The sequence below is a fragment of the Tenrec ecaudatus genome, chromosome 10 (genome assembly GCF_050624435.1).
Source record: "Tenrec ecaudatus isolate mTenEca1 chromosome 10, mTenEca1.hap1, whole genome shotgun sequence".
NCBI lineage: Eukaryota > Metazoa > Chordata > Mammalia > Afrosoricida > Tenrecidae > Tenrec > Tenrec ecaudatus.
The window spans coordinates 157,393,772-157,420,418 of NC_134539.1; the positions used below are offsets into that span (position 1 = coordinate 157,393,772).

At 52.6% G+C, this 26,647-nt stretch overlaps 1 protein-coding gene across 2 annotated transcripts in view; it reads left to right on the plus strand.

Moving 5' to 3' along the window:
• RPTOR (regulatory associated protein of MTOR complex 1) overlaps positions 1-26,647 on the plus strand; it is a 231,272-nt gene that overhangs the window by 107,714 nt on the left and 96,911 nt on the right. For both annotated transcript variants that reach the window (XM_075562327.1, XM_075562328.1), the window contains exon 4: positions 15,801-15,959. In XM_075562327.1, the coding sequence (XP_075418442.1) occupies positions 15,801-15,959 (159 nt within the window). The remainder of the gene's footprint in view (positions 1-15,800; positions 15,960-26,647) is intronic.

The following is a 26,647-nucleotide window of genomic DNA, read 5'->3' on the forward strand; positions in this document are numbered from 1 at the left end:
CCTCGAGGCACCGTGTCTTCCCCGTCCAGGGCTCTCCGTACACTCCGAGCGTGCCTCTGATGTCACTTTCTGTGGACATTTCCCAAATCCTTAGTCCTGACCAGCTTCAGCAGCAGCAAAGCGAGCCCCACTTTGTCTTCCCATAGAACAGGGCGGCTCTCCATGAACACCCCGCAGTGAGCTGTGCCCACGGCCAGACGCGTCTCTGTGGTTCACGGTTGCTTTCCTTACCACCTGCTTCACAGCAGTGCGCCTGCTGGGCTCCGCGCTTCCAGAGAACACGCAGGCAGGCAAGACAAGGTGGTGTCTTCCCCCTATCTCTAGTATGTCCTCCAAAATGACATGGATGAAAACAGACAAAATTAAATTCCAAAAACGCTGTGGGCTCAGCATCAGGGCTGAGTATGACCAAGCTTGGAAACAAAGGAGAGGAGAGAAAGCCCCAATCCTTGGTATCTCCTCCTACTCCTCCCCTACTGCAGGGTGCTGTGGGAATCGGACGAAGCCTCTAGAGAGGACCAGAAAGACCCCACAGGCCTCGTAGAGAAGTTCCTGGGTTGTAGGCGAGGGTCCAAAATGCGCTTGATTCCAAGGGCAGTCTGCTGGAGAGGGGACGTTTCCTGTAGCCTTCTGGTGATGAAAGGAAGGCAGTAAAAGGGGAAATCGTGGGTTCTGAATCAACACTCAAGCAAAACACAGGTCAGTTCCTTGGTCTAGGGGAGACTTTCAACCTGGTAGAAAGACCCTGTAACTAGAGCTTTGAACTGGCTCGTTGCCTTTTGATTTTCTGCTCGGAATTTACATCTTAACAAGATCTTATTGACCACCCCCCACCCCCGGTGATTCTTGTATATACATGTAAATCTTGTTAAAATGTGGGCTCTAATTTTGTATATCTGGAGTGGAGGTGCAAATTCTCAGCAAAGCGCTGAAGCACTGTTTGTAACATGGCACAGGCAAAAGGACTAATTGTGTGTGTGTGTGTGTGTGTGTGTGTGTGTATCCCAAACAGAACCGAGACTTTTTCAAAGATATGTATTTTATTTATTTACACAACAACCTTATCACCTTCAACATACTCTCCATTACATCTAATATATTTGTCAAATCTGCGATTCCATTCTTGGAAACATTTTTCAAACTCATGTTTGGCTGGCTGACAGCACCTCATCACTGTCCTTCCAACCCCCTCTTCATTCGAGAAAACAAAAAGAGGTTGCCCAGAGCGAGGTCAGGAGCGTGCAGCAAGAGAGACATGCTGGTTTTATCCAAAACTGGCGTGTTGAGATGGCTGTGTGAGCAGGTGCAATATCATGGTGACAAAACCAGTCCCCAGTCTACCACAAATCAGACCTTTTTGGTTACACATTGTTATGCAGTCTTTTAACAACCTCAGTAGGAAGCCAGCTGCGACCTGGGGGTGGACTCCAAATGCACTACGGGCCAGCATTCCGTCGGGTTGGGGAAATTGACGCGTGTTTTTCGTCAATCCACAATTCACCTTTCCCACACTGGAGCTTTTCCCACAGCCCTGTCCGTGTAAGCTGCGCCCCACATCACAGTAGTGTCTGTGGCCTTTTTCCTGAGCAGAAAACAAAGTCTCACAGCCGCACACTGTTCTCTTAAATTGCCCATCACAGAAAATGAGGTTCGAGCGAAACTGCTTTTATGAAAAAATTCACTGTGACCTGAGAAAACCTTCGCAGACGACAACTCAGAGTGAGTTGCTCAATGCTTCACTGGTGGGGAAAATGCATACTGCAAAAGCTCCTCTCTGCCTAGCGTGATTCTGGGTGTTGGGGGCCTGCCCTCACGTATATATGTAAATAAAACTCATAGTGACCCCTCTGTGGGTTTCTCAGACGGTAACTGTTTGGGGGCGGAAAGCGAGCTGCTGCTGGTTTCAAATTGCTGATCATGTGGACCACAGTCTAGCGTGTAACCTCTACCCCACCAGGGCTCCCTCTAATATATAAAGAAATGCTAAAAATTGAGGGACCAAAAAAGCCTAATGGCCAATGAGGGAAGGTGGAGGGGGGGTGCGGCCAGTCTGGGTTGAAACTGTGAGGCTAGCCGAGTATGTGGCCCATGGCGAAGGTGGGTTTCTTCCTGTTCAGGAATCAGCCTCTGCTTATCCCAGTCCCTCACCGTGACGCTGCTGGTGATTCCTCTTCCTGGTTTCCCTCTGGCAGGGAAGACCCCAGACCAACCCAGACTCACCACCATTGCGTCGAATCTGAGCCTGAGCGGGCGGCCCTGTAGGACAGGGTAGAACCTGCCCCTGCATGTTTCTGAGGGTATTGGTCTTCAGGGAGCCCCATCTTTTCCCCTCAGAGTGGGTGGTGGTTTTGAACAGCTGAGGTCAGCCCTCCATGTGCCCTGCTGCATCCCCAGGGCCCCCTAGGGGAGCCACGGGGAGAACCTCACTCTCACTGAGCCTCTGCTGACCTGGAGCAGAGGGCGGCCGCCTCACTGCCTATCTGGTGTTCATCTTTGGCTTGAAGGAAAGAGATTAGAGCCATAACTAATTATGTAGATACATGTTTATTTATCTCCTTTTATCAGAATATTAACAGTGCTCTTTAGATTTACTTGAGTGCCTTTAAAATGAAGAATTTCTCTCATTTCTTATCCCGTTTTAGATCTCTTGGCATAATTTTTGAGCATGCAAGATATTAGTTTCCATTATGGCAAAAATTGCTTATTTACACGCTGAAATCCTTGTTTTTAAAAGAAGCAGAATGTGAAAATCAAATAGTGAATAGTTTGTAACTCTAATGAATTGAAGTGTCATCAGAAATTAAAAACAAAAACTACTATGACCCATAAAGTTGAGTCATTCAGAGCTCTACTTCAAGTCTACCCAGAGTACATTACTTACAGGAGCTAGATCGTTCTCCCTTCCAGAATCTGAGCAGCTCTTCCCCAGAGAGCTAGATGCTTACAGAGGGAAAGGGCTCCTGTGCCGTGACCAGGACTGGGTGTGGGTGAAGCCCCTCTCAGGTAAGAGAGGAATGATGAAAAATGAAGATCTTCTCAGTAAGACCTGGACCCCTGAGCTGCCCCAGTCACCGTGCTGCCACCTTCGAGCCTTGGCTCTCCCATCGATGTGGCTGGCGATGGCTGTGGACGGACCGCTCTGGGTGTCAGTGCCCCGCGAAGATGTCCTCTGTGTGGCTGGACGTCCTCCAGCTCATCCCAGCTCCACCCGCACAATTGCCCTCATGCCGCAGTCCATCTTGTTGAGGGCCTTCCATTTTTCTCCCCGACCCTCTGCTTTCCAAGCATGATGTCCCTTCTCAGGGGACTGGCTCGTCCTGACAGCGTTGCTAAAGTACGTGAAACGCAACCTCGCCAGCCTTGCCTAAGGAGCACTATGGCCATGCTTCTTCCAAGACAGGCTTGTCTGTTCTCGCCAGCACAGTCTTTGAGAGGCATCCACTCTCCACTTGGGTAGCAGCCTCCAATCGAGGGCTTTCTCGCGTGGAGCCTGGGCTGCACGTCGGCTTCTCAGGCCCATCCTTCCTCCTCCTCTGAGAGCTCACTGTCCCCCACGGCGCCGTCTCTGAAGCCCTGCTGTTTCCTGCACACGGGCCTAGTCTCCTCCTCTTGAGCAGCTGGGTCCTCTTGACATCCCAGGGCCAGCTTTCATTGGTGAACGACAGATGAGACTGGTCAGGCCAGCTGACTCACCTCAGTGCTGGCCACCAGGGCCATCTCTGGTGCTGCCCCCTCCCCCCTAAAGATAATGGCCCAGTGCACATTTGGTGAAGTAACCCCTCTGCCTTGCTCAGCACAGCACTGGCCCTCTCCTCATGCTTGGCAAACACCTGGGCTTTCTCTGACAGTGGTGTTTACAGACCCATCTGACAACGCGGATGCACCGGAGCACGCTGAACGGACAAAGCCTGGGTGAATTGTGATGCAGTCATCAGCTGAGACAGATGGGCACGATGTGTCTCATCCAAGGGCACTTGGTCAGCTTCGCAGCAATGGTACGGCCCACCTACTCCTGCTGCTCTGAAGGGCCATTCAGGAGATGACATGTCATCACATATGTGGCAGCCTGCCAGAGGCACAGTCTCCATGTAGCAGAACAGGACACACAGGAGCTGACCATGTGCAGGGATCCTGATGAGGTCATCTCTGTCCCATCACTGTGACACACAGGTGGCTCATGGGGGGAAAGGGGGTGACCCTGGAGGGGTCAGGCAGGACTGCTGCACTATCTCCTCTGCCATTCTGCCTTTTTAACAAATAGAAATGCAGTCCCCCCACCCCCATACACACAGGGGGAAGAACAACAGAAACGTGGGTGAAGGGAGACAGCTGTTGGTGTTAGATATGAAATTAATAATATATCATTTATCAAGGGGTCACGTGGGTGGGAGGGAGGGAAAAAGAGTGGATACCAAGGGCTCAAATAGTAAATGTTTAGAAAATGATGGCAGCGTATGTACAAATATGCTTGGGACAATTGATGTATAGAATGCTATAAGAGCTGTAAGAACCCCCAATAAAATGATTTTTTTTAAATAAGCAAAAAGAAATGCAACCTCTCATAGTTCAGGAGGCACCAGCTTTCGAGGGAAGCTTTCTCTTTGTGGGCTCTGTGGGGAGGTCCTTGCTTTCCCACAGGTGCTTTGGCATGTGTGGGCCCTGTGTCCCTGGAGAACCCCCTGAATCTTGCTGCCAGTCTTCCCCTGGGTTTAGGAAGCGCCAAGGACACCTTCCCCTTGCGCATGCGAGCGTGCGCGCGGACACACACACACACACACACACACACACACACACACCCATCCCCCTCTTCTTACCTGATGATAGTAACTCCATTCTCTCTGCTCGCGTCTCTCATAGAAACTCCCCAAGCCCACGAGAGCAGAATGGCCGTGTGCTTTCTCGTCTGCTCAGTGCTGTCTGCCGCAGGGCCTGTGGAATTAGCATTAGCTAACATCAGCAACTCGTGGTTTCTAAAGGTTAGCTTTAGACTTGCCACTTTCACGCGCACCTTCAAGTAGACAAGGTCGTGGGAAAAGAGCCTTGTACGATGGTTAGTTGTAAGCTGAAAGGGGTTGGCCACGCCAGCTTTCCCAGCTGGCGGCCGTGTCAAGGCAGGTGCTCAGCTGCAGGTGCGTCCCTTTCTCCTGGAGCCTTCCCTAAGTGCCCACCTATTTCCAGTAATCACTCTTGGCCACACTGTGGTCTCCAGACAAGCGACAATTAATGGGCAATTGAGAAGCCTGTGCTTAAGCCTGTTGGATGGCATCAGGTCAGAACCAGCTGTCAGGGGCGCTGACAGACGCGGAGACTCATCAGGGAGCATCTGTTACCTCCACCAGGTTACATGTTACTCTGTTCACTTGAATAGTCCCATAGCCCCCAAAGGAGAAAGGGAATCTGTTGTAATTACGTCCTGTTTTCTTGTGATGTGAATGAGGAAGAATAACTGCTGAATGTATCACGATGCCAGTCTATTAAAACATTGTGAAGTGATAGAAGATGTTCCTCCAGCTGATGTGACACAGCCAGCACTTGGTGTGAATGGTGGGGCGGCTGTGTCTCCGCCCTTGTTCTGGACCCTGTGGGTGTGGCTTTCTGTGGCAGAAGCGTGGATGTCTCACTTGGTGGCCAGAGACACCTGGAAGGAAGGCACTTACTTTGGGTCGTCACAGTACGCCCTAAGTGCCATCATATCTCTCCGTGTAAGATGGTGGGGGGAGGGGGACAAGATGTTCATTACCACGGGTTCATCAAAGCCAGTAATTAATTACTTTGATGCTTGGAAAGAAACATTTTTAGTACCTCTGTGTTGCTGGCCAGCCCTCAAGCCTCATGGCTGTTATACCTGAGCTTACAGAACTTAGTAAGGCAGGAGGAGGTGTCTGGTTAGGTGAAGTCTTGGCAGACTGCTTCTGCCCCCCCTCTTTTCTCCACTCTCCTCCCTGCCACCCCACTTTCCCTATTCCCTGCCCCCTCCCCTCCGAGTGTGTCACCAGTCACTGGCAGAGCCTCTGACTCAGAGTCGGCCATTCTTTGGGGAGGGCAGTCAAGCATCACTTCCAGGGGCAGGAGGAAAGGAAGGCTTCTGCGTGAGAACAAGGGGACCTGCCAGCTCAGGGGGAGGCTGGGGTCCCTGCAAGTTGCTGGTGGGCTCAGGTTTGATCAGTCTCAAGCACCCTGCCCGTCCTGTCTCCCTGCTCTGAGAGAGGCCAAGGTCCTCACAGCTTGCTGGTGGGCTCAGTCAGTCTCCTGAGTACCCTACTCATCCTGCCTCCCTGCTCTGCTTAGTGCAGCATCCTGGGGTCAGTTTTGGGTGAGGCATAAGCAGGAGTCATGGTGGGTTTGAACGGCCAGCTTTGTTGGTAGTTGCTCCGAGGGAGGACGGAGCTGACTGCTCCCGGGAAGATCTATCGCCCAGGAAACCTGGATGGAACACTTACGCTCTGTTGTGGGCTGGCTGCGGTCAGAGTGGTGTGGTTTGGGTCTGGGTGCTGCCTGTTTAAGGGCCCGTACGTCCAATGTCTTCCTGTCCTCACCCGAGCCCTTTGAACGCATGTCTGCGGGAGGTGGGTAGCCCCTGCGGAGCACTGATAGTCTTGGCAGTTCAAGTCCACTGAAGTGCTTGGAAGAAAGTCCTGGATCTTTTCCCAACATATGCGCCAAAGACTCACAGACAGTCTGCTGGGACCAGTGTGGGGTTAGCATGGATCCACGTTGTCGGGGGTGGGTGGGTGGGTGGGGTACCAGCTCTGGCCATGGCCATCCTGCCTGACTGAACAACCTCCACGGGCTTCCTGTTGCCCCTGTGGCAATTGCTGCCCTTCCAGCTGCCCAAGCCTATTCTGGCTCTTCCTGCCTCTGGCCCAGGAGTCCTCAGGTGGGCCTCTCCCTGTCCTCCTGCTTCCTGTTCCTGGAATGCGTTCCTCCTCCCCATGTTCCCACCAGCTTGCCAAGCTCCTCAGGCTTACTCGCAGCCAAGGACTTCCTGCTTTCAGCTGGGTCTGGGTTCTGTTTCCTGCATTAGTGTGCCAGGGGCAGGCCTCTAGCTGCAGTATTTCCTCGCTTCTCCCTCCCACCTTCCTGGGACACACCATGCCGTGCCACAGTGGTTAAATGCCTGGCTGTCTGAACCCAGCGAGCGAGCAGCCCTGCAGGAGAACAGGCCCTGGACGGGACCCTATGAACATGAGAGCAAAACCACCTGCAGTACTGGCCCCACGGCCTGCACGGCTTCCAAGCCTGCAGGTCTCTGTGGAGCAGACTGCCTCGCCTTACTCGGGCAGAGCGGTGGGTGGGTTTGAACTACTGGCTCTTTGCTCAGTAGACTAACACTTCCCCACTGAGGCTACCCTCCCAGGCCTGTGGTGCTGCTGCTGCTGCACTCCCACCAGCCCCACCCCCGTCCCACTTCCCTCCACGGGCCGCCTGTTTGTGTCATCACAGGTGAGGATGACGCAAAGTGATGGTGACTGGGTGGTCTGCCATCAAAGTCACTTCATACCCGTCCTCCTCCCCTCGGTTCGGCCTCTGCGGTGGCATCCTAGCTGAAGAGCCCGGCTGGGTATCCTCTAGAGTCCTTGTAGCCACCCAGCCTGTCTGTCTGTACATGGGAGGTCTGACCAGATCTGCCTGCCTGTGGGAGGAGGGCTGGCTGGCTCACCTCTGTGTGTGTCACTGACCACCCTGCTGTTGGTGCGGTCACTACAGATGGCCATGGTCATGACGAGTAGTCCTCCTGAGGGCAGCCGGTGAGGCGCTCCTGGGCCTGTTGGCTATGTGCACAACCCTCGTGTGTGCAGTCCCTTCATGAAAATGCCACTCCCTCGGCCTGGGGACCCTCGGAGACCATCTTGTCAGTTTTGTGCCCTGGCCTGGAACCAGCCAAGGAGACGAGTCCTTCCTGGGATCGGGCTGGCAATGGTGGCCCCTCCCCTGTCAGGGTGCATCGCCCGAGTCCGAGGGGGAAGGACAGTTGCTCGAACAATGGCCCACCCGTTGCCCTCCGCCGCCACGCTCGCCTGGGCAGCAGTGTGTGTGTGTGTGTGTGTGTGTGTGTGTGTGTGTGTGTGTGTGTGTGTCAGCCTCTGTCCTTTGACGCTGGCCTTGGGACCTGGATCGTTCTTTGGAAGGGGGTGCCCTGTGCTCCACAGGAAAGGCAGCATCTCTGTCCCCCGCCCCTCTGTGTGCCCCAACATACCAGCTCCGGAAGCAGCAAGTGTGACTTTCTTAGCTGTCCCTGAGGCTTCCCAGGGTTTGGGGGGCGAGCGGGCAGGCAGCCAGGGTTCCACACAGCAGGCTCTTCCCAAAGAGAAGGGACCCCTCTTCTCTTCCATGGGGTGCTCCAGTAGCCAGACACCGTGGTCCTGAGAAGGAGCCAAAGCAGCCTCAGAGCGGTCTTTCACGGCCAGCTCGCCCCCTCTCCCTGGTCTTTGCCCTGGGACCCAAGACATGAGGCTCTCTCTGCTGCCACCAGCCCCTCCAGGCGACCTGTGCGGATGCTCCTGTTGGCTGTGCAGCACACTGCTGTTCTTGCCCCATTGCCCCAGGACTTCCTCCCTAGGGACGGGACCTTTCCACAGGCAGGGTGCCACTGGGCCTGAAAGCACCCCCTGCTTTGGCAGCACTGAGTGCTGGTCAAGCTGAGCCCAGGGCCCCTGAACTGGCTGTTTCCCTCAGTGAGGACAGGGACCAGGACACAGCCTTGGCTTGATTAGCTGTTTGGGGCTAAGAGGCGGTTTGGGAAGTGGAAATGAAGCTCCTGGGAGTTGTGCCGCACGCCCCTCCCCCCCATGTGTACTTGATCCTGGTGGCTGCAGGCAGGGTTTGGGGGCCTGCTTTGTCATGGATGGGCCGGCCACTAGAGCTCCAAGTCCCTGCAGAGGAGCCACCTGCGCACCCTGGCATTCTCTTTCAGAGAGAGCCTGCGCACTGCAGGGTGACATTTAATTTACTGTTTCTCATTTCAAAGCCCTTAAAAATATTAATTAGTTCCCACCAAACCCCAGGAGGCATATTGTGGGCATCAGGGGGCCCTCTCCCCGATCCAGCAAGGTGTCCTCTCTCCGCAGTGGGTGGGCAGGCACGTGAGCCTGATTCACTGTCTCTGCAGCCCACGCACTGAAACAGCTCCATCCGCAGCACCAAGGTTGGCAGTAACCGGTCCCCTCTTCTTGGCTGGTGGCCCCAGGTGCTCTGTGGGACCTCTGGGAGAGGGCAGCCATGCCAGGGGTGGGGGACAGGTTTTCTTTCTTTTTTTTTTTTAGACCACTTTATTGGGGGCTCCTAAAACTCTTACCACAATCCATCCATCCATCCATCCATCTATCTATCCATCCATTATGTCAAGTACATTTGTTGCCATCATCATTTTCAAAACATTTTCTTAACATTTGAGCCCTTGGTAACAGCTTCTCATCACCCCAATCCTCCCTCCCTCATGAACCCTTGATAATTTATAAATTATTATTTTTTCATGTCTTACATTGACCGATGTCTCCCTTCACCCACTTTTTTGTTGTATGTCACCTGGGAGAGGGTTATATGAAGGTCATTGTGATCGGTTTCCCCTATCTCCCCTCACCTTCCCCTTCCCCTCCTGGTATCACTACACTTGTTATTGGTTCCGAGGGGTTTATCTGTCCTGGGTTCCCTGTGTTTCCAGCTCATATCTGTTCCCCGTGTACATGCTCTGGTCTAGCCAGATTTGTAAAGTAGAATTGGGGCCATGATAGTTGGGAGTGGGCGGGCAGAGGGAGGAAGCATTCAAGAACTAGAAGAATATTGCATGTTTCATCAGTGCTATTTTGCACCCTGACTGGCTCGTCTCCTCCCTGCAAACCCTTGTGTAAGGGGATGTCCAATTGCCTACAGATGGGCTTTGGGTCTCTACTCTGCACTCCCCCTTCATTCATAATGATAGGATATTTTGTTCTTGGTCTTTGATGGCTGATACCTGATCCTATTGACACCTTGTGATCACAGATGCTGGTGTGCTTCTTCCATGTGGGCTTTGTTGCTTCTCAGCTACATGGCCGCTTGTTTATCGTCAAGCCTTTCAGACCCCAGAGGCTGTAACTTTTGATAGCCGGGCACCATCAGCTTTCTTCACCACATGTGCTTATGCCCTCGCTTTGTCTTCTGGGATTGTGGGGGGACAGGTTTTCTTAGGAATGGTAATATATCACAAGGCCTGGGGGGGGGGGGTGAGTCACACCACTCCCAGAGGAGCAGCTGCCCCTTCTGTCAGCAGTAAACTGACAGTCATCGGTGACTCGGGAACCCACGACATCAGCTCCAGGTTGCAAGTTTGTGATGTGACTTGGCAGGTATTTTGAGGTGCCTTTGCAGGAGATGAGCCCCCATGGCACAGTGGGTTACACAGTAAGCTGCCCAAGGTCTGTCCACAGGGGCAAGATGAGGCTGTCTACTCCTGTAAAGATGGAAGGTCTCAGAAACCCACAGGGGCGGTTCTAGCTTGTCCTTTAGGGTCACTATGAGTCGGAATTGACTGGATGGCAGTCAGTTGGGTTTTGCGTTTTTGGCTCTGGTGGCACAGTGTACATGCCAGGCTGAACCACCAGGTCAGCAGGTCACTGTGTGGGGAAGGACACGGAGCCATTCTGATCCTGTCAGGAGTTCCAGTCTCAGAAATGCACAGGGGCAGTTCTGTCTTAGAGGGTGGCTACAGGTCAAGTAGACTTGTAGCAGTGGGGTGGGTATGTGTGCGAGTGGGGCCGGCTTTCTTTCCTCGCTGCTATGACATGGGTTTCCATGGTCTGACGAGCTGCCTGGTGCGCTGCACACTCATCGTCCTGTGTCTGTCGTTCTCCTCCCAACTCTGTGGCACGCTTTAGCCACGCCCTTGTGTTAGAAATGTGGAGTTGCTGGTGTTTCTTTGCAGGAGGGCCCGGCATCCTGAGTGCGGTCTGGCTGCTGAGCCAGGCCGGTGCCACTGCACTGATTTGGAGGCTCGGGCCGCTTGCTCCCGAGGGCTGGCTCCTTGGCATATGTGTGGACTTCTAGCTGGACAGAGTGGTCATGGATGGGGGTGCTCCTGCCACCTGCAGGGTACCCTCGGGACAAGATCCGGCACAGACTTGCACTCTGCCAGTGCCCCAGGAAGCCCTCTGTACGGGCCTCCCCCACAGTACGGCTGTGACCCTGCAGTGCTTGCTGTGCTGAGGTCAGGGCATCGCAGGAAATGCTTCCTTGTTTCCCCTGGAACCGCATTCCCCACTATCAGCAGCGCCCACAGTGATTGGTGAGCTAACCCAGCTGGGATCAGGCTGTGTGACTATGCTGTCTCCAAGCCCTCCCTGCCAGCCAGCCAGCCAGCCACTCAGCGACCGGGCTTTTAGAGTCATTTCCGTACTCATGTCAGAATTCCCCTTAATAAAAGCCAGTTGCCAATCAGCAGCCAGCTTCTGGTAGCAGGGAGGATGACAACCATGCTGGGTGCTCAGAAAGAAGTCCTGCGATGTGGGGTGGACAGTTCAAATATGCTGACCATCTGCAAGAGAAAGAAGAGGCTGTGTGCTCCCCTAAAGACTGATGCTCCGGGAACCCCAGGGTCAGGCTCGTGAGGAGCTTGCCTTTGCTTGGGGTTTCCTGGGCAGCACTTTGACTTTGGCTGAATTTGTTTCATTTAAAAAACAGAATGGTCACTGCAGATATGCATCACTTAAAAACTCAGGTGATGCTCTCTGCCCTGAGTCAATGCCCTGAGGGCCCCCCACCCACCCACAATCCAATGTCCATGCTGCTGTTGCTGCCGGTGTCGGTTTTTGACTCCCTGATGTGGCTCCAACCCATCAGCTCATCGCTTGCCCACTGCCGTCCGCATGGCAGGGGGCCTGCTCTCCCACCTCAGCCTCTCATGAGGTCTTTGTCCTACTACTCTCCTGCTTGGCCCCCACACTCCCAGCTCCCTGGGCAAATGGAGGGACTTTCTTATAGGGCCACCCTGATACATTGACACCCCCACCCCTACCCTGTGAGGCAGTGCATTTGGTCTGCCTCCCCAAAATTCTATGGGAGGCCGCAGAGCCCCCTGCTTCTGTTGGGGGCAGGATGCTAGAGAGGAGAGCTGAGTGCTTGGTGGGGCCTGGGGCCCTGGGTGGTCTCCGTCCTGGCACACAGTTCTCCCTGAGGTGATGGCTGTCTGTCGGTGCATCTCTGGGGAACCACCTCAGTGGGCTCTGACTCGGCCCTCCCTCTCAGGACACCTGGACCCCAGGCACCATGCCCAACTGGTCAGGTGAGCGTATCCTGGTCTGGCTTTTGTACAGGTGTCAGGAGCCCTGTTGGCACCCCAGCTCGGAAGGAGAAAGACGAGGCGGTCTGCTCTCAGAAAGCTTCCCAGCCTCAGAAACCCTAAGAGGCAGTCCCTCTAGAGCCGGGATGTAGCGGGTTTCTACGTTTGTAGGTATTTAGTCTTATTTGTGCGGCTTTATGAATGGGGTTTCATTAACACATAGGACTGCGAGAGAAAGACATGGCTGTCTACCCTATCCACCCCGAGTTACAGTCCTGGAAACCCACCAGGGCAGGTCTACCCTGCCCTATAGGATTGCTAGGTCTCAACCGACTTGATGGCAGTGAGCTTGGATTTTGGTTTACCATAAGGAACTCTGGTGGTATAATAGGTTGACTATTAGGCTGCTAACCATAAAGTTCGAGGCCCTGGTGGTACAGTGGTTACGCATTGGGCTGCTAACAGAAAGATCAGCAGTTCGAAACCACCAGCTTCTCCTCGGGAGACAGAGTAGGCGTTCTACCTCTGCAACAGCTGGTCTCAGAAGCTCACGAGGACAGTTCTCCCCTGTCCTGTCGGGTCACTATGAGTCGGCATCCACGTGATGGCAGTGAGCTTCTTGAGAAACTGCAAGGTTGGCAGTTCACACCCTCTAGCTGCAGCTCTTCCGAGAAAGATGAGACTGTCTACTCTTGAAACATGTATGGTTCCACCCTGCCCTTTCGGGGTCACTGAGAGTGGGAACCAGCGCAGCGGCAGTGGTTTCCTGTTGGTTCATCATCTTCGTGTTGCTCATGAAAGGGGCTTCCTTTAGCATCACGCCATGCAGCTCTGGGGTGAGTGTGTGTATGTGTGTACACGCCGCCGCCACCCCCCTCCTGCCCCCCGGCGTACATCATGCATATGTGGGATTGATTCTAATGTGGGATTGATTCTTTTGTATGTTAACTTGAGGTCTGCAGGTTCAGTCAAACACTGGGTGCTTGGGTGGCTTCCTCATTGACTCCCGGGACCAGTACTGTGAATCTGTTTCTATGTTTCTGAGACAGCAGAACGTTAGAGACTGATAGCCACCCTGGGGTGGTTGGGCCGGGGTTTTCAGGGTGCTGGCGGCACCCTGGGCCCTGATTGCTTACCTCAGCTTGTGGGCCCGGGTTAGACATCCTCGCACCTCCTCTGTGTTCTAGAGGCCGGAGCCCTGCCGAGAGGCGACCGAGGTCAAGTAAGAACAGGGACATAGTAACAGCCAGTTTGCTCTGGTTGGGGGGCGGGGAGGCTGTGCCATGGGGTGGGAGGTGAAATGGGATTGCAGCTACTGAGAGAAATGGGGTGGAAGGGAGTTTTAGGGCGGAATTTCTACTGCTGCAGATCAGAAACCCAACTGAACCCAGTGCCATTGGGTGGATTCTGACGCAGCGCCCCTGTGTCATGCAGGGCAAGTGAGGGTGCTCTTTGCAGAGCACCAGCCCCTCCTTCTGCTGGTAGGCTGGGCGCCACCAGGATTCTTTGGCACTATTGTGGAGGAGCGCAGGGTCCCTGTGACCTTCCGGAGCAGGCCCCGGCACAGCACTGTCGGGGCGGTTGAGAGAAAAGAGCAAAGAATTGGATTCCGTGGTGCTGGGCCTTTCTGGTGCTGGTGGAGGCGTAGCTGCTGCCAAGGGACGGAGAAATTGGCGGCAGCCTTGTGGGGCATGGGGGTAGAGAGGAGTTTTATCAGGTGGGAGGCCAGCCGCATGCCTGTGGGAGGGCTCATTGAGGTGGGAGAGGGACCGAGGGCGATGGCTTTCCACCGGGCTCACTCGCTTGCAGGGTATCCTGGCCAGACTGGTCCTCAGGGGGGAGGCAGAGTTCCCCCAAAGGCACTCCCCTATCCAGTCAAGGGAGGCAGGGTGGGAAGGAGCGAGTGGGGACTTAGGGCTCAGAGGAAGCAGCGAATCCAGAGAAGGAGGGAACTGGCTGGTGCCAGCTGTGCCTTGACTGTGGCCACCCTGGGGGCAAAGGGGAGTATGGCAGTGTTGTCCCACAGCCACATCCTCCCCGACCTGGTCTGCCGATCTGGCCATGGCCATAGGCAGGGCCTGTTTTGAGGCACATTTTCCCTAAGGATTTTACTGTGTCTCAGGGATTTTTTTTGGGGGGGGGGGCCTGAGCATTTTGTAATTTGGGTGAAAGTTTACAGAGCAAATTAATTTCTATTCAACAATGAGCACATTTTGTTTTATGACATTGTTGCAATAATCCCCTCGATGTAACAATGTTTCCATTTGCCCCTTGTGTACTTTGAACTTGGTGGACAGACCCTGCCCCTGTGGTCTCCATGTGGTTGATGTTCTGAGGAGCATGCTCTGCCCAGGGCTTACTGGTCACTGTCCGGTGATCTCTAAAGTGGGTTCAATCCCGGGTTTAAGGGCTTCTAATAGTCTTGGGGGCTCTTCTAACTAACCTCTTTCAGACCAGTAAGTCTTTTTTCATGATTCTGAATTTTGCTCTATCCCCCCCACCCCCCAGCCACACACAGGTCCTTTAATTGTGTTCCTCTTCAGAGCAGTCAGTAGCAGCAGCCTGGCACCCCTCGTTCTCCTCGGCTCAGGCTGGTGGAGGCCGTGGTCTGGGTGGTTCGCAAGGATTGTGGACTCAGTATTTCCTTCTGGGACCTTTCTTCACCCTTTCTTTCCGTCACCTTGCTTTGTTCTGCACAAGGAGAGACCAGGGGCTGTATCTCAGGGGCTTTGAAGCTTCTAAGATCCATTGCGACTCAGCAAAGTAGAATGTCGGACTTCCCCTTTCCGACCACGATGTGCCCCTTGACCTACAGACTCCTGCCGACAACGGGCCCCTAGCCAGACCGGCCCATCAGGACTGTGGTTAAGGCAGCCTTTGTCTGGCTCCTGTGTGCAGACACAGTGTTACTACGCAGCAGGCTGTGCTTGTTGGCTGGACTGTTGTTGCTGCCATGTTGCCGGCAGTTCCTTGCAGGTTGTCTCCTCCTCCTGTCCTGTCGGAAGCACAGCGACCTTTTGTGTAACAGGATGAAAGGAAACACCGCCAGTCCTGGCCACCTCATGATCTTGGCTGTGGTCAAGGCTGTTCAAGTTCTGCTGTCAGTCCGTCTCCTGAGGCGCTGCCTCCTCCCCACTTACCTGCGCTGGGCCAGCCACAGTACCCATCTCCGGGGCTGGCACTTTCTGAAGGCCTGCCCATGGCGAGCACGTGACAGACATCTCACCCTCCTTGCTGCGCAGGGGTGTGCTGCCTTGTAACTCTCAGTATATGTTGCTGAACGAAGACATAAATGAAATTTTCACAAGTGCTCCAAAAAGTCATTATTGATCCAGTATTTTAAAAAACCCGCTTCCTGAGGTAAAACTCACGTAACATAAAATTAACCACGATAAAGTGAGCAGTGGCATTTCATACATTCAGTAGTCCTCCAGTGGAGAACGTGGGGGTCCTTTGTCCAGTGTCTCCAGCTGTTAATTATAAACTCAGGGTGCAGCGTGGATTCCATACGGCATTGTAAGGGACTTCGTGTTTTCTCCCCCCTCAGGCCCGGTACAAGCAGAGCCTGGACCCGACTGTGGACGAAGTCAAGAAGCTGTGCACGTCGCTGCGCCGCAATGCCAAGGAAGAACGAGTTCTCTTCCACTACAACGGCCACGGGGTGCCCCGGCCCACCGTGAACGGAGAGATCTGGGTCTTCAACAAGGTGGGCATGGGGGCGGGGGGTGCAGATCTGCCATTGCACATCTGCTGCTGCGTCCCTGCCCACGACCCCCGGTGGTCCATGTGCTCAGGTGAGGATGCAGCGAGGTGGGGGAGGGGCCGTGTGCTTCCTCTCCTGGGGGAGGTTCTGGAATCACTTCCCCTCTGAGATGACACGGAAACACCCTCAAGACCAGGGGTTCATTTCTGTTGCTGAGCGTGTTGGTGGAAGGGCTGTCCAGCCAGGGGTGCATTCTGACCTGTGACCTCTCCCTCTGCGAGAACTTAAGGCCTCAAGAAAGCATGCTTTTGGCTGGAACAATTACAAGATTTTTCTGTTTTGTCAGAATCTTCCATTGAGAATCATTGCTTTCCTTCAAATGTATTCAGTGTTCCAGAGATTGGACTCCAAATGGCCCTTCGGACCAGACAGACCCCACATCAGCTCAGCCCAGCCCTCTTCCGGGGCTGGAACTGCAGGGCTCTCTCGGGTCCTGAGTAAGAGGGTGCAGGGGAGAGTGCCTTCAGGTGACACCTGTCTCGCTCTTCTGGGGTGTGAGTGGCAGGCTTCGCCCCGTCCCACCCTGCAGAACCAGGCACCACCCCCATCACTCGCTGTGCCCTGTTTAAGAACTCTTGCTTTACCCCACGGTCATAAAAATACTCTGCTGTTTGTTCTACAACTTTGTATTTTTGTCCATGGCATTTTGGTCTTTAATCTAAATGGGGCTGTAAATAGGCAGCCCAAATTTATTTTCTTTACATCCCACCCCTTTCTGACTGTCTCATGCCAGCTTTACACAGACCCGAGTGTCGGAGTTCTGTGCCCTCTACCCGTCCGCCTCCCCCGTGGCAGGGCACTCTTCTGATTGCTGGTGGTTCGTCCCCTCCATGTTGGGAAGGGGAAGGGGGTGCCTCTGCTTTGCTCTTCTCCAGCGGTGCCTCAGCCATGCTCGGCCCTTTGATAATACTGAGCCAGGCCCACGAGCCTTCTCGCTTTGAGGAGCTGGGGTGATGGGAGCCCGCTTTCAGAGAACCGAGCCTGTGAGCTTTCCACGGGCTCAGCTCTGCCCCATCCCTTTCTAGGTGGATTCTGTGGTGCTTTGCATTCTTAGGGAATGTTTTGTTTTGTTTTTGGGGGTGGGGAGACTCTTCCTATTTTCTACTAGGGGAAGACTTGATTTTTGTGTACAGTTTTCTACTTACTGATCTTAGGTCTCTTATCAATTCTCATACTGTACTACAGTGTGGTTTCTGAGTAGATTGTCGGGTCTTCTGCAGACACTAGCAGGGCTATAGCTTTCTTTCCACCCTGTCCCTTTTATTTACTGTCCCTGCCTTCCTGGGCTGGCTCACACTCCCAGTGCGTGGAGTCTTGATGGAGCACAGCCTGGCTTGGCCTCCGATTGATTAAATCCCCGCTCACTGTGTCTGCAGAGCTGCTGGATTTCTGGAGAAAATAAACACCGTCTCTACCCAAGCAGAGCACCCCCTCTGCTGGGTGCAGGCTCTCCCAAGTGTCGGGGGAGGGGAATGACCATCTGTGGTTTCTCTGATGCCCTGGAGAGCCCCGTTGGTCACTCTAAACCCTCGGTCTCGCTATGGTTCCATTCCATTTGCCAGGGTTTTGCAGAATATGCACCTCTGTGCCCGTGGCTGAGCTGCTCCTGGAGTCCCCGCGCCGAGGCCAGCTCTGTGTGACCAGGGTTTTCACCATAATCACTGCCTTCGACGACACGGCGGGCATGGTCCTTCTCGTAAGAGACACTGGCATCGCTCTGGGTGTTTGTACTCTGGGCGCTGGCTCAGCTACAAGCTGCCTGCATTGAGATCGCATGTTTGGAGAGAACTCCAGACTCTTGATTTCGTCTCTTTCGTGGATGAAGGGTCATTCTGGGGTCCCCTTGGTCTGTTAGCTGACTTTTCGTGGAAATGTACACATTTCATTGTAGTATCCGGTGATTTCCTGAGCTGTAGCTCGGGTGCCTGTGTGTGATGGTCCGTAGTTCTTTCTTGGCTCTGATTGTTTCCTCCTTCCTTGTAGCTCCCTCTTGACAGGGGTTTCTGTGCATTTTACAGGCCTTTCCTTAGAACCAACTTTGGACTCTGTAGCGCCAACAGAAAGGACAGCAAGAGAGCAGGACGAGTAGCTTGCCCTCCTCCCTTCCTGTCAGCTTTGCTCACCCCCACCACCCGGCTCCATCTCCCTGCCGCCACACGTCCTATCCCTGACCACTGCCTGCACTCTTCCTCTGTCCTGCCGTTTCACGGACAGCTGGCTCCCACACAGGCGTCAGGAAAAGCAGTCTGTGCTGGTTTGCCTTGGGTGTGGCTCCAGTCACGGTTCACGCCTGGTGTTCCTAGCACCTCAGGTGGGTCTGCCCACCTCCCCCACCCCTTGCCTCTCCTCTCAGGTGCCCCACCCTGGTGCAGTCTTTGTTTCTTCCAGAGGGAGGTGGGAAGCAGGACAGCAAGATCCATCTGTGTTCTCCACTGGAAGGCCCTTAAACACAACTCAGAGAAGCTGGCAGGGAAAGGAAGGGAAGACGCGGCTCCCAGCTGCTAACCAGGAGGCAGTCTAGTGTCTGCGTTACCGAGCACACTTCACGTCGGGGTGTTGCCTGGGAGGGAAAGGGGTTATGCATCTGATCCGTGCGTCGACCACCCTAAACGTGTATGTGCCTGATCCCAGAGGATAAAATCCACCAGGCTGGAGGAGCCCTAGGAATGCAGTGTTTAAGCACTGACAGGCCAACCCGAAGTTGGTGGTTCGAACCCACCAGGGACTCCACAAGAGGAAGACCTAGAGATCTGCTTTCATGAGGACGCAGCCCAGAAAGCCCTCGGGGCAGCTCTCCTCTGTCAGGCGTGGGGTCGGCCGGTGTTGGGATCTATGAGTGGCCACTAACAACAGCAGCAGGTCACTCCATAGAAGTGGTAGCCAGACCCCCTCAAGACACAGCCTACCTGCCTCAGTGACGCAGCCCCTCTCACCCTGCCTCGTGAACACCGCCAGCGTCAGGATCGGCACACTCAAATAAAAGACTTTTAGGCAGCATTGACCTAACTAAGGGGAGAGATAAACAAAGCCCCAATTCTTGTTGCCTCCAACTGTCTGTAACTGTCTATCAGTCATTGGTAGATTCCAACTGATAGGTCAAACAGCCAAAACCTCTCTCAGAAAGAGCCAGAGAGAGCACTCAGGCATCTTTACTAATTAAAGAAGAGGAAGAAGAGTGGGTGCTAATAGGACAGGCTGAGCAGTACGCTCAGTCACCCATCTCAACCGTCCTGTCTACACAGACTAGTCGTGGAGTGTGTGTGGTGAGCTCCCCGAGGGAGCTCGTGTAGCCCTAGCGATGCCGCAGTAGAGGTTGAAGGATCGGGATCACGGGGGCCACAGCCTCTGGTCACGACATCTTCAATCATAGGATTGGAAACTAAATAGCACATGGAGCCAAAAAGAGAATCACAAGGGAAAATTAAAAATAATTGCAACCGGATGATAGCGAAAAGATGACTTATCCACATTCATGGGCCGTGCTCTTGGAGGAAGACGCCTGATCCATCACTGTCTGCCCTGGGGCTCTGTGTCCTGCACCATGGTCTGATGAAGCCGGCTGTCTGGCTTCCTTCCCAAGGTGCAGTCACCAGCGTCTGCAGCGCAGACTGCTGTGGGGCGACCTCCATGGCTGTGACCCCGTGTGGCCCCATAGGGGGAGGGGGGCTTCACTGGTGGCCCGGTGCCTTGTCAGCCATTGAACTCTTGTCATCTTCCTCCCTTGGGTCCCTTCGGCCTCTCAAATGACCTGAAGTCTCTGTTAACAATAAAGATATGAATATCACTGCTTCTTGCTAAGGAAATGAATTGTCTTTCTATACATGGGGAAAAATATCATGGGCTATAGCTAACAGTATTTATATGAATATATAAAGCTTGAAATTCTCATATAAAAAGAATAGGAGTTTGCAGTCAAAGCCTACTTTTGATCCTTTAAGAAATGACAAACAAACTCAGTAAGTAAAGAAATATTTAAGAGCAGAAATCAGTAACACACAGAAGAGGCAGTTGAGAAAACTAGCAAGTTAAAATCTCATTTTTTGACAAGGTGAGTAAAATCGACAAATCTCTAGCTAGATAGGTCATGGAAAAAAAGAGAGACGACACAGTTTATTAAGAACAGGAACTTCATCAAAAGACTAAACAGAGAACCCAGATTGTGGAAAAAGTACTTGGCAATGATATAGCTGATAAGGGCCATTTCAAAAACATAAAGAAAACCACAACTCCTTAAGAAAAATACAAATACCCCGATCAAAAAATGGACACCAGATATGCACAGACAGTGTAGTAAAGACGGCACTGGTGGCCAACAATCCTATGAAGAAATGTTTGCGTACATTCGCCATGGGAGGAATGCGAATTAAAACCACCTAAGCAAAGTTATTTAAAAGAAAGAAAATGATACATTCTGGATAGGATGTGGAGAGATTGGAGCCACCCATACAATGCTGGTGGGATTGCAAAACTGCACGACCACTATGGAAATCAGCGTGGCGCTTGCTTAAACAACTGCACGTGCAAGTCCCTTATGGTCCTGCCATCTCTCTCCACTGGTGTACACCCTGATGAAACAAAGGGCACAGCAGGAAGAGACATGCATGCCCACCTGTGTTTATTGCAGCAGTTCCTATAATAGCAAAAGGGTAGAAACAAAAAACGAAGACTTAATAAACTGGTAAGGTCACACAATGTTGTTGTTGTTGTTGTTAGATGCCAGTCTGGGAAGTCCACCGGGGCAGCTCTGGCCTGTCCTGTGGGCGGGGTCACTGTGACTAGCCTTGGTGGGATAGTGTGCATCCTTACAGACAGTGATGAGCCTGTCAGAGACTCACGGCACGGGCACAACTGGAGGACACTGCTCAGCACAGTTATTTATGATGCCACTATTGTAAAGGACAAAAAACTTATATTTCTTTTTCACACCAAAGTTTTAAGATTTTCAAGACTACCGAGAGTCTCTGGTAGAGGGGTAGAGAATGAAGGAAAGGGAGGTGAGGAGGGAGAGAGAGAGCCGGAACATTAAGAAGGCCCGTGGGCTGGGCTTTGATGGGTGGTCCTCACTGCTGTGCCCTGTTCCTCCGGTTAGAATGCCTTTCTCTGTGTGTGGTGGCAGAGTCCACAACCGAAGGGGGAATAAGGTAACTTAACATTTAAAAGTAAACAAAGGCCGAGAAGAGCTCGGCCTTCAAGCCCCTGCAGCCTCCTCCCCCCATCAGATCTGGCACGGGTCTGAGAAGCGGTAAAAGGAAGAGGAGCTGGAGGGAAACAGGTCTCAGTCCTTTGGTGACGGACCAGCTCCTTAAAAAACAAACAGAAACACTTAGAGAATATTAGGGCATATACTGCAGATATCAAAAAGATAAGTGAATACGAAAATTATTTTTTTGTTTGTTGGAAAAGGTGTTCTAGTTCATCCATGCTCTGGTGAGAAACCCACATGACCATGGCACACCAGGTCACTGTAGAGCATCTTTATTCTGTCTGTCTTCCGATCGCCGGCTCACGGCTGCGACCCTTTCTTTCTTTCTGCTGTGCCAACGTCGGCCTCCCTCGGCAGGCCCCGACTCCCTCACTCTGTTCGTGCCTTCCTCGCACTGTTCTGGGGTCCTTGCCTCTCACACAGGCCGTGTCGCTTGCGCATCTGTGGAGGTTCATTTTGCTTTGCCGAATCTGGGAGCCAGCAGTCACGCCTCCACCAAGATGCGTTCCAGATTGAAACACAAACACGACGCCTGGTGTGGCCTCGTCCGCGGTGGCGAGTGTTTCTCGAACTTCTGTCTTGGGCACTGTCATGTTCCCAGGGCGAAGGGCCTCCAGGACCATTTGTTTTCATGGAAGTCGTCGTTGGTTGGTCATGAATTCCTGGTCTGTGTGGTCACTGTGTCATCGGTGACGGCAGAGGACGCTCAGGCAGCCAGAGACCTTATGAATTCTTTATGCCATTCAATTTTTTTTGCCATTCAATTTTTAATAACTTAAACGGAAACCTGTTTTCGTAATTTACAGCTTACGAAAACCAACCCAAAATGGAACGGGAACCACACAGCCTTAGATCAAGCAAAGAAACAGAATTCATGGAGCAGAAGCTTCTCACGAAGAAAATAGCAGTATGTCTGAGATCCATAAGCTCCCTGCGATCAGGTGCCCTTTTTCGGGGCAGCTCGGCTCGGCTACAATTGATCTGTGAGTGAACGGGAAGCCAGGAGTCTGACAGCAAGGCTCCCAGCTGCTTTTATGAACTGCTTTGTCATCGCTGCCTGAGGCAGGCCATCTTGGAATAATGCACTAGGTGGTTTCACAGGGTCACCTGTGGAGCTGGGACTTTCTTTGTCCTTTTTGTCCCCCTCTGCCCCCACCATTATGTTATTCTGTTAGCCTTCTCACTTTCTCTGACAAGTACACACACACACACACACACACACACACGCATCTCCCTTTCCTTGTTACAGTGCAAATCACCAGAGACCAACTAGGGTGTCTCTAGCGGTCCACTGGGCAGCAGCTCGCCCACCACTGTCACACAGAGCCTGGCGGCTGCAGCCAGTTATGCCAACTGTAGTACGAAGGCTCGCTGTAGACGTGCACGTCAGACTGTGAGCTTTCCACTCTCCTCCGTGTAGTCGCCTTTGATTCTGTCCCTGGGTTCTGGTGTCCTCTTAGCTGCAGTAGGAAACCAGTGTCCGGGACTCCATGTTTCAGGTCCTTGGAGCTGGCAGCTTGGTGCACAGCAGGGGGCATTCACTGAGCAGGATGTGTACGCTCCTCCCCCACCCCCGGCGAGCTTGTAGACCCTCTCTTCTCTGTCACAGGAGAAGAAATGTTTTTCTCACTCAATACGGTTTCCTTTGCTCTCTAAAGGTCTGTCACAGCCAGACGCAGTCCCCATCCGGCCCTTGTGTGTGCACAAAGTGGTGGTGGCTCCAGCCTGCTATCCAGCGGCATGGTTCCCAGGGCTGCTTTAAGGCCCCGTGAGCAGCCCAGCACCATCCTGTGAAGCCATCGCTTTCCTCTTCCAGACAGCTCCCTTTCTGGATGTTGGGTGCTCTGGACCCCCTGTTATCTGTAGCAAGTAGCTCGTCAGCCCTTGCATCCTCCGTGACTCTGGGAGGCCTTTCTCTTGGTAGTTGCTTGTCATCCATGTGTGCACGTTGGGTGGAGCAGACGTGGCATCTGTCCTGTGGGATACTCGGCTGGGAGTTGTTGGTCTAAGTGAAGAGAGCCTGGTGGTTACTGGTGGGGTGGCACAGTGCTACGAGGGGGAGGGGCCCGGCCCGGAAGGCACCGGGACTGGTGCAGGGGGTCGGATGGACGAAGCGTGGCCGTGTTTGTAGGAAACCACGAGGTTATGGGGACAGAGGAGAAAGAAGGCCTGAGCTGGCACCCCAGGTCCTGGGGCAGCACTGTCCGGCTGCAGAGTTGTTCATGTAGCAGTTGCACGGCCTCTCTCCAGTTCAAATAAGCCCAGCCCTTCGCCATAGAGTGGCTTCGGAGGCTCAGCGACCCTCGGGGGGTGGGGTGGGGTGGAACTGCTCCCTAGGGTTTCTGAGGCTCGAGTCTTTACAGGAGCAGACTGACACGGCTTTCTCCCCTTAGTGCAGCTGGTGGGTTCGAACTGCTGACCTTTCAACCAAGTGCTTACCGGCTGTATAGTGCACTTGCAGGGCTCCGTTGGCTGTGGGCCTCCTCCTTAGCCCCATGCAGTTCATTGTTGCTTCTGCTGAGAGATGGCCAAAAAGGCTCTTGCAGATGCTATGTGATGGCACTCACAGCAACGTTGTTAGAGAAGTGTGTTTGTAGTTCCTTTTTTCAAAATCATTTTATAGGGGGCTCATACAACTCTTAGCACAATCCATACATACATCGATTGTATAAAGCACATTTATACATTCATTACCCTCATCATTCTCAAAACATTTGCTCTCCACCTAAACCCCTGGCATCAGGTCCTCATTTTTCCTCCTCTGTCCCCGCTCCCCACTCCCTCATGAACCCTTGATAATTTATAAATTATTATTTTGTCATATCTTACACTGTTGTATGTCGCCCTTCACCCACTTTTCTGTTGTCCATCCCCCAGGGAGGAGGTTATATGTAGATCCTTGTAATCGGTTCCCCCTTTCCGTCTCACCCTCCCTCTACTCTCGCGGTATGGCCACTCTCACCACTGGTCCTGAAGGGATCATCCGTCCTGGATTCTCTGTGCTTCCAGTTCCTATTTGTACCAGTGTACATCCTCTGGTCTGGCCAGATTTGTAAGGGAGAATTGGGATCATTATAGTGGGGGTGAGGAAGCATTTAGCAACTAGAGGAAAGTTGTATATTTCATCATTGCTACACTGCACCCTGACTGGCTCGTCTTCTCCCCACGACCCTTCAGTAAGGGGATGTCCAGTTGCCTACAAATAGGCTTTGGGTCCTCACTCTGCACTTCTCCTCATTCACAGTGATAGGATTTTTTTTTTCTTCGATGTCTGATACCTCATCCTTTCAACACCTGGTGATCACACAGGCTGGTGTGCTTCTTCCATGAGGGCTTTGTTGCTTCTGAGCTAGATGGCTACTTGTTTACCTTCAAGCCTTGAAGATCCCAGATGCTATATCTTTTGTCTTCAGCGGTCGTATTGAGGAGGTGAGCACACAATGATATGATTTTTTTGTTCTTTGATCAGCCTGAAAACTGATCCCTTCGGCACCTCATGTTCACACAGCTACCTCATGATCACACAGGCTGGTGTGCTTCTTCCATGTGGGCTTTGTTGCTTCTGAACTAGATGGTCACTTGTTTACCTTCAAGTCTTTAAGACCCTAGATGCTGTATCTTTTGATAACTGGGCTCCATCAAATTTCTTCACCACATTTGCTTATGCACCCATTTGTCTTCAGTGATCGTGTCGCCCCCATCCTCCTATATAAATATATTTACATATGTACATGCCTTTATTTAGACCTCTATAAATTCCCTTTGCCTGCTAGCACTTTCCTCTATTTCCTTTGGCTTTCCTCTTGTCCCACTATCATGCTCAGTCTTCATTTGGGTTTCAGTAATTCCTCTTGGTGACATTACCTTTGATCATGCCCTACCAGGCCTCCTATACCCTCCTCACTACCGATTCAGATCACTTGTTGTTCCCTTGTCCCTGGGTTTGTTAACACCACTTCCTTTCCCCCCACCTCCCCCTCTCCCATGTAACCCTGGAACTGTCATCCTGTTGTTTTCTCCTCCAGGTTGTTCATCTGTAGTTCCTTAAAAGCAGTATTTGTACCAGATGATATTTATCTTTTTTGAAACTTTATCCACATTAAAAAATGTAGCAACATTTTCAAAATCATTTTATTGGGGGCTCGTGCAATTCTTATCACAATCCATGCATCCATCCATTGTGTCAAGCACATTTGTACATTTGTTGCCATCATCAGTCTCAAAACATTTGCCTTCCACTTGAGCCCTTAATATCTGCTGCTCATTTTCCCCCTCCCTCCCCTCTCCCCCCTACCTCATGAACCCTTCATCATTCATATATCATTATTATTATTTTGTCATATATTCCACTGCCCAGCGTCTCCTCCCACCTTCTCTGCTGTCCCTCCCCCAGGGAGGAGTCTATACATAGATTCTTGTAATCAGTTCCCCCTTTTTACCCCACATTCTCTCCACCCTCCAGGCATCGCCACTCTCACCACTGGTCCTGAAGGAGTCATCTGTCCTGGATTCCCTGTGTTTCCAGTTGCTCTCTGTGCCTGTGTAGATCCTCTGGTCCAGCCAGATTTGTAAGGTAGAATTGGGTCATGATAGTGAGGGGAGGAAGTGTTTAAGAACTAGAGGAAAGTTGTATGTTTCATCGTTGTGTAGCAATATTTTTGAAGAAGCTGCTAATTTCATTGTAAATCTGATTTCTCTCTTCTGGGATTTCCAGCACTTTGTTCAGTTGTAGTAGGGAAAGAACATCAGATAATATTTTTCTTTGGAAGAAGTGTCCCCAAAAAACCCTTAGACTCTCCATGTATAAGAGCCTAAAGTGGGTTTCTCTTGTGCTTTTGTGTTCTGTCCACTTGGTGCTAAGAAAGGTGACGCCCTCACTCAGACCTCACTGGATCGCTTGCATCTGAGAATTGTACTTAGGGACCTGACCCAAACCTTGTGCTGTCAGATTCCGACTCCCAGTGACCCTGTCGGACGGAGCAGAACTGCCCCCTGGGGTGGGGGGAGTTTCTGAGGCTGTAAGATCCTGGGGAGAGCAAACAGACCTCATGTGCACAGGAGATGCTAGGGTGGCCTCTATGGGTGGGGATGGAGCAGCCCTGAGCAGCATATGGGTTCATATTCAGCTGAACTCTGAGGGAGGCTTGATAGTGCAGGGCAGGGTGTGCTGTGATGGGAAGCTGTCTCCACTGACCCTGGGAAGGGTGGGCCACGGCGATGTGTGTTCAGGTGCCTTGCCATTGTTGGGTACTGCCAAGTTGACTCCTAGCGACCCCATGCAGCAGCGGGAGCTGCTGTGCCGTGGGGTTGTCTTGGCTGCCATCATCTCACGGAGCAGATGACTGACCCACTTCTCTTCCTGGCAGCACCTAGTGGCATTGAACCTTCAGCCTTGCTCGGCCCCATGACACCTCCTTCTGGGGCTGCA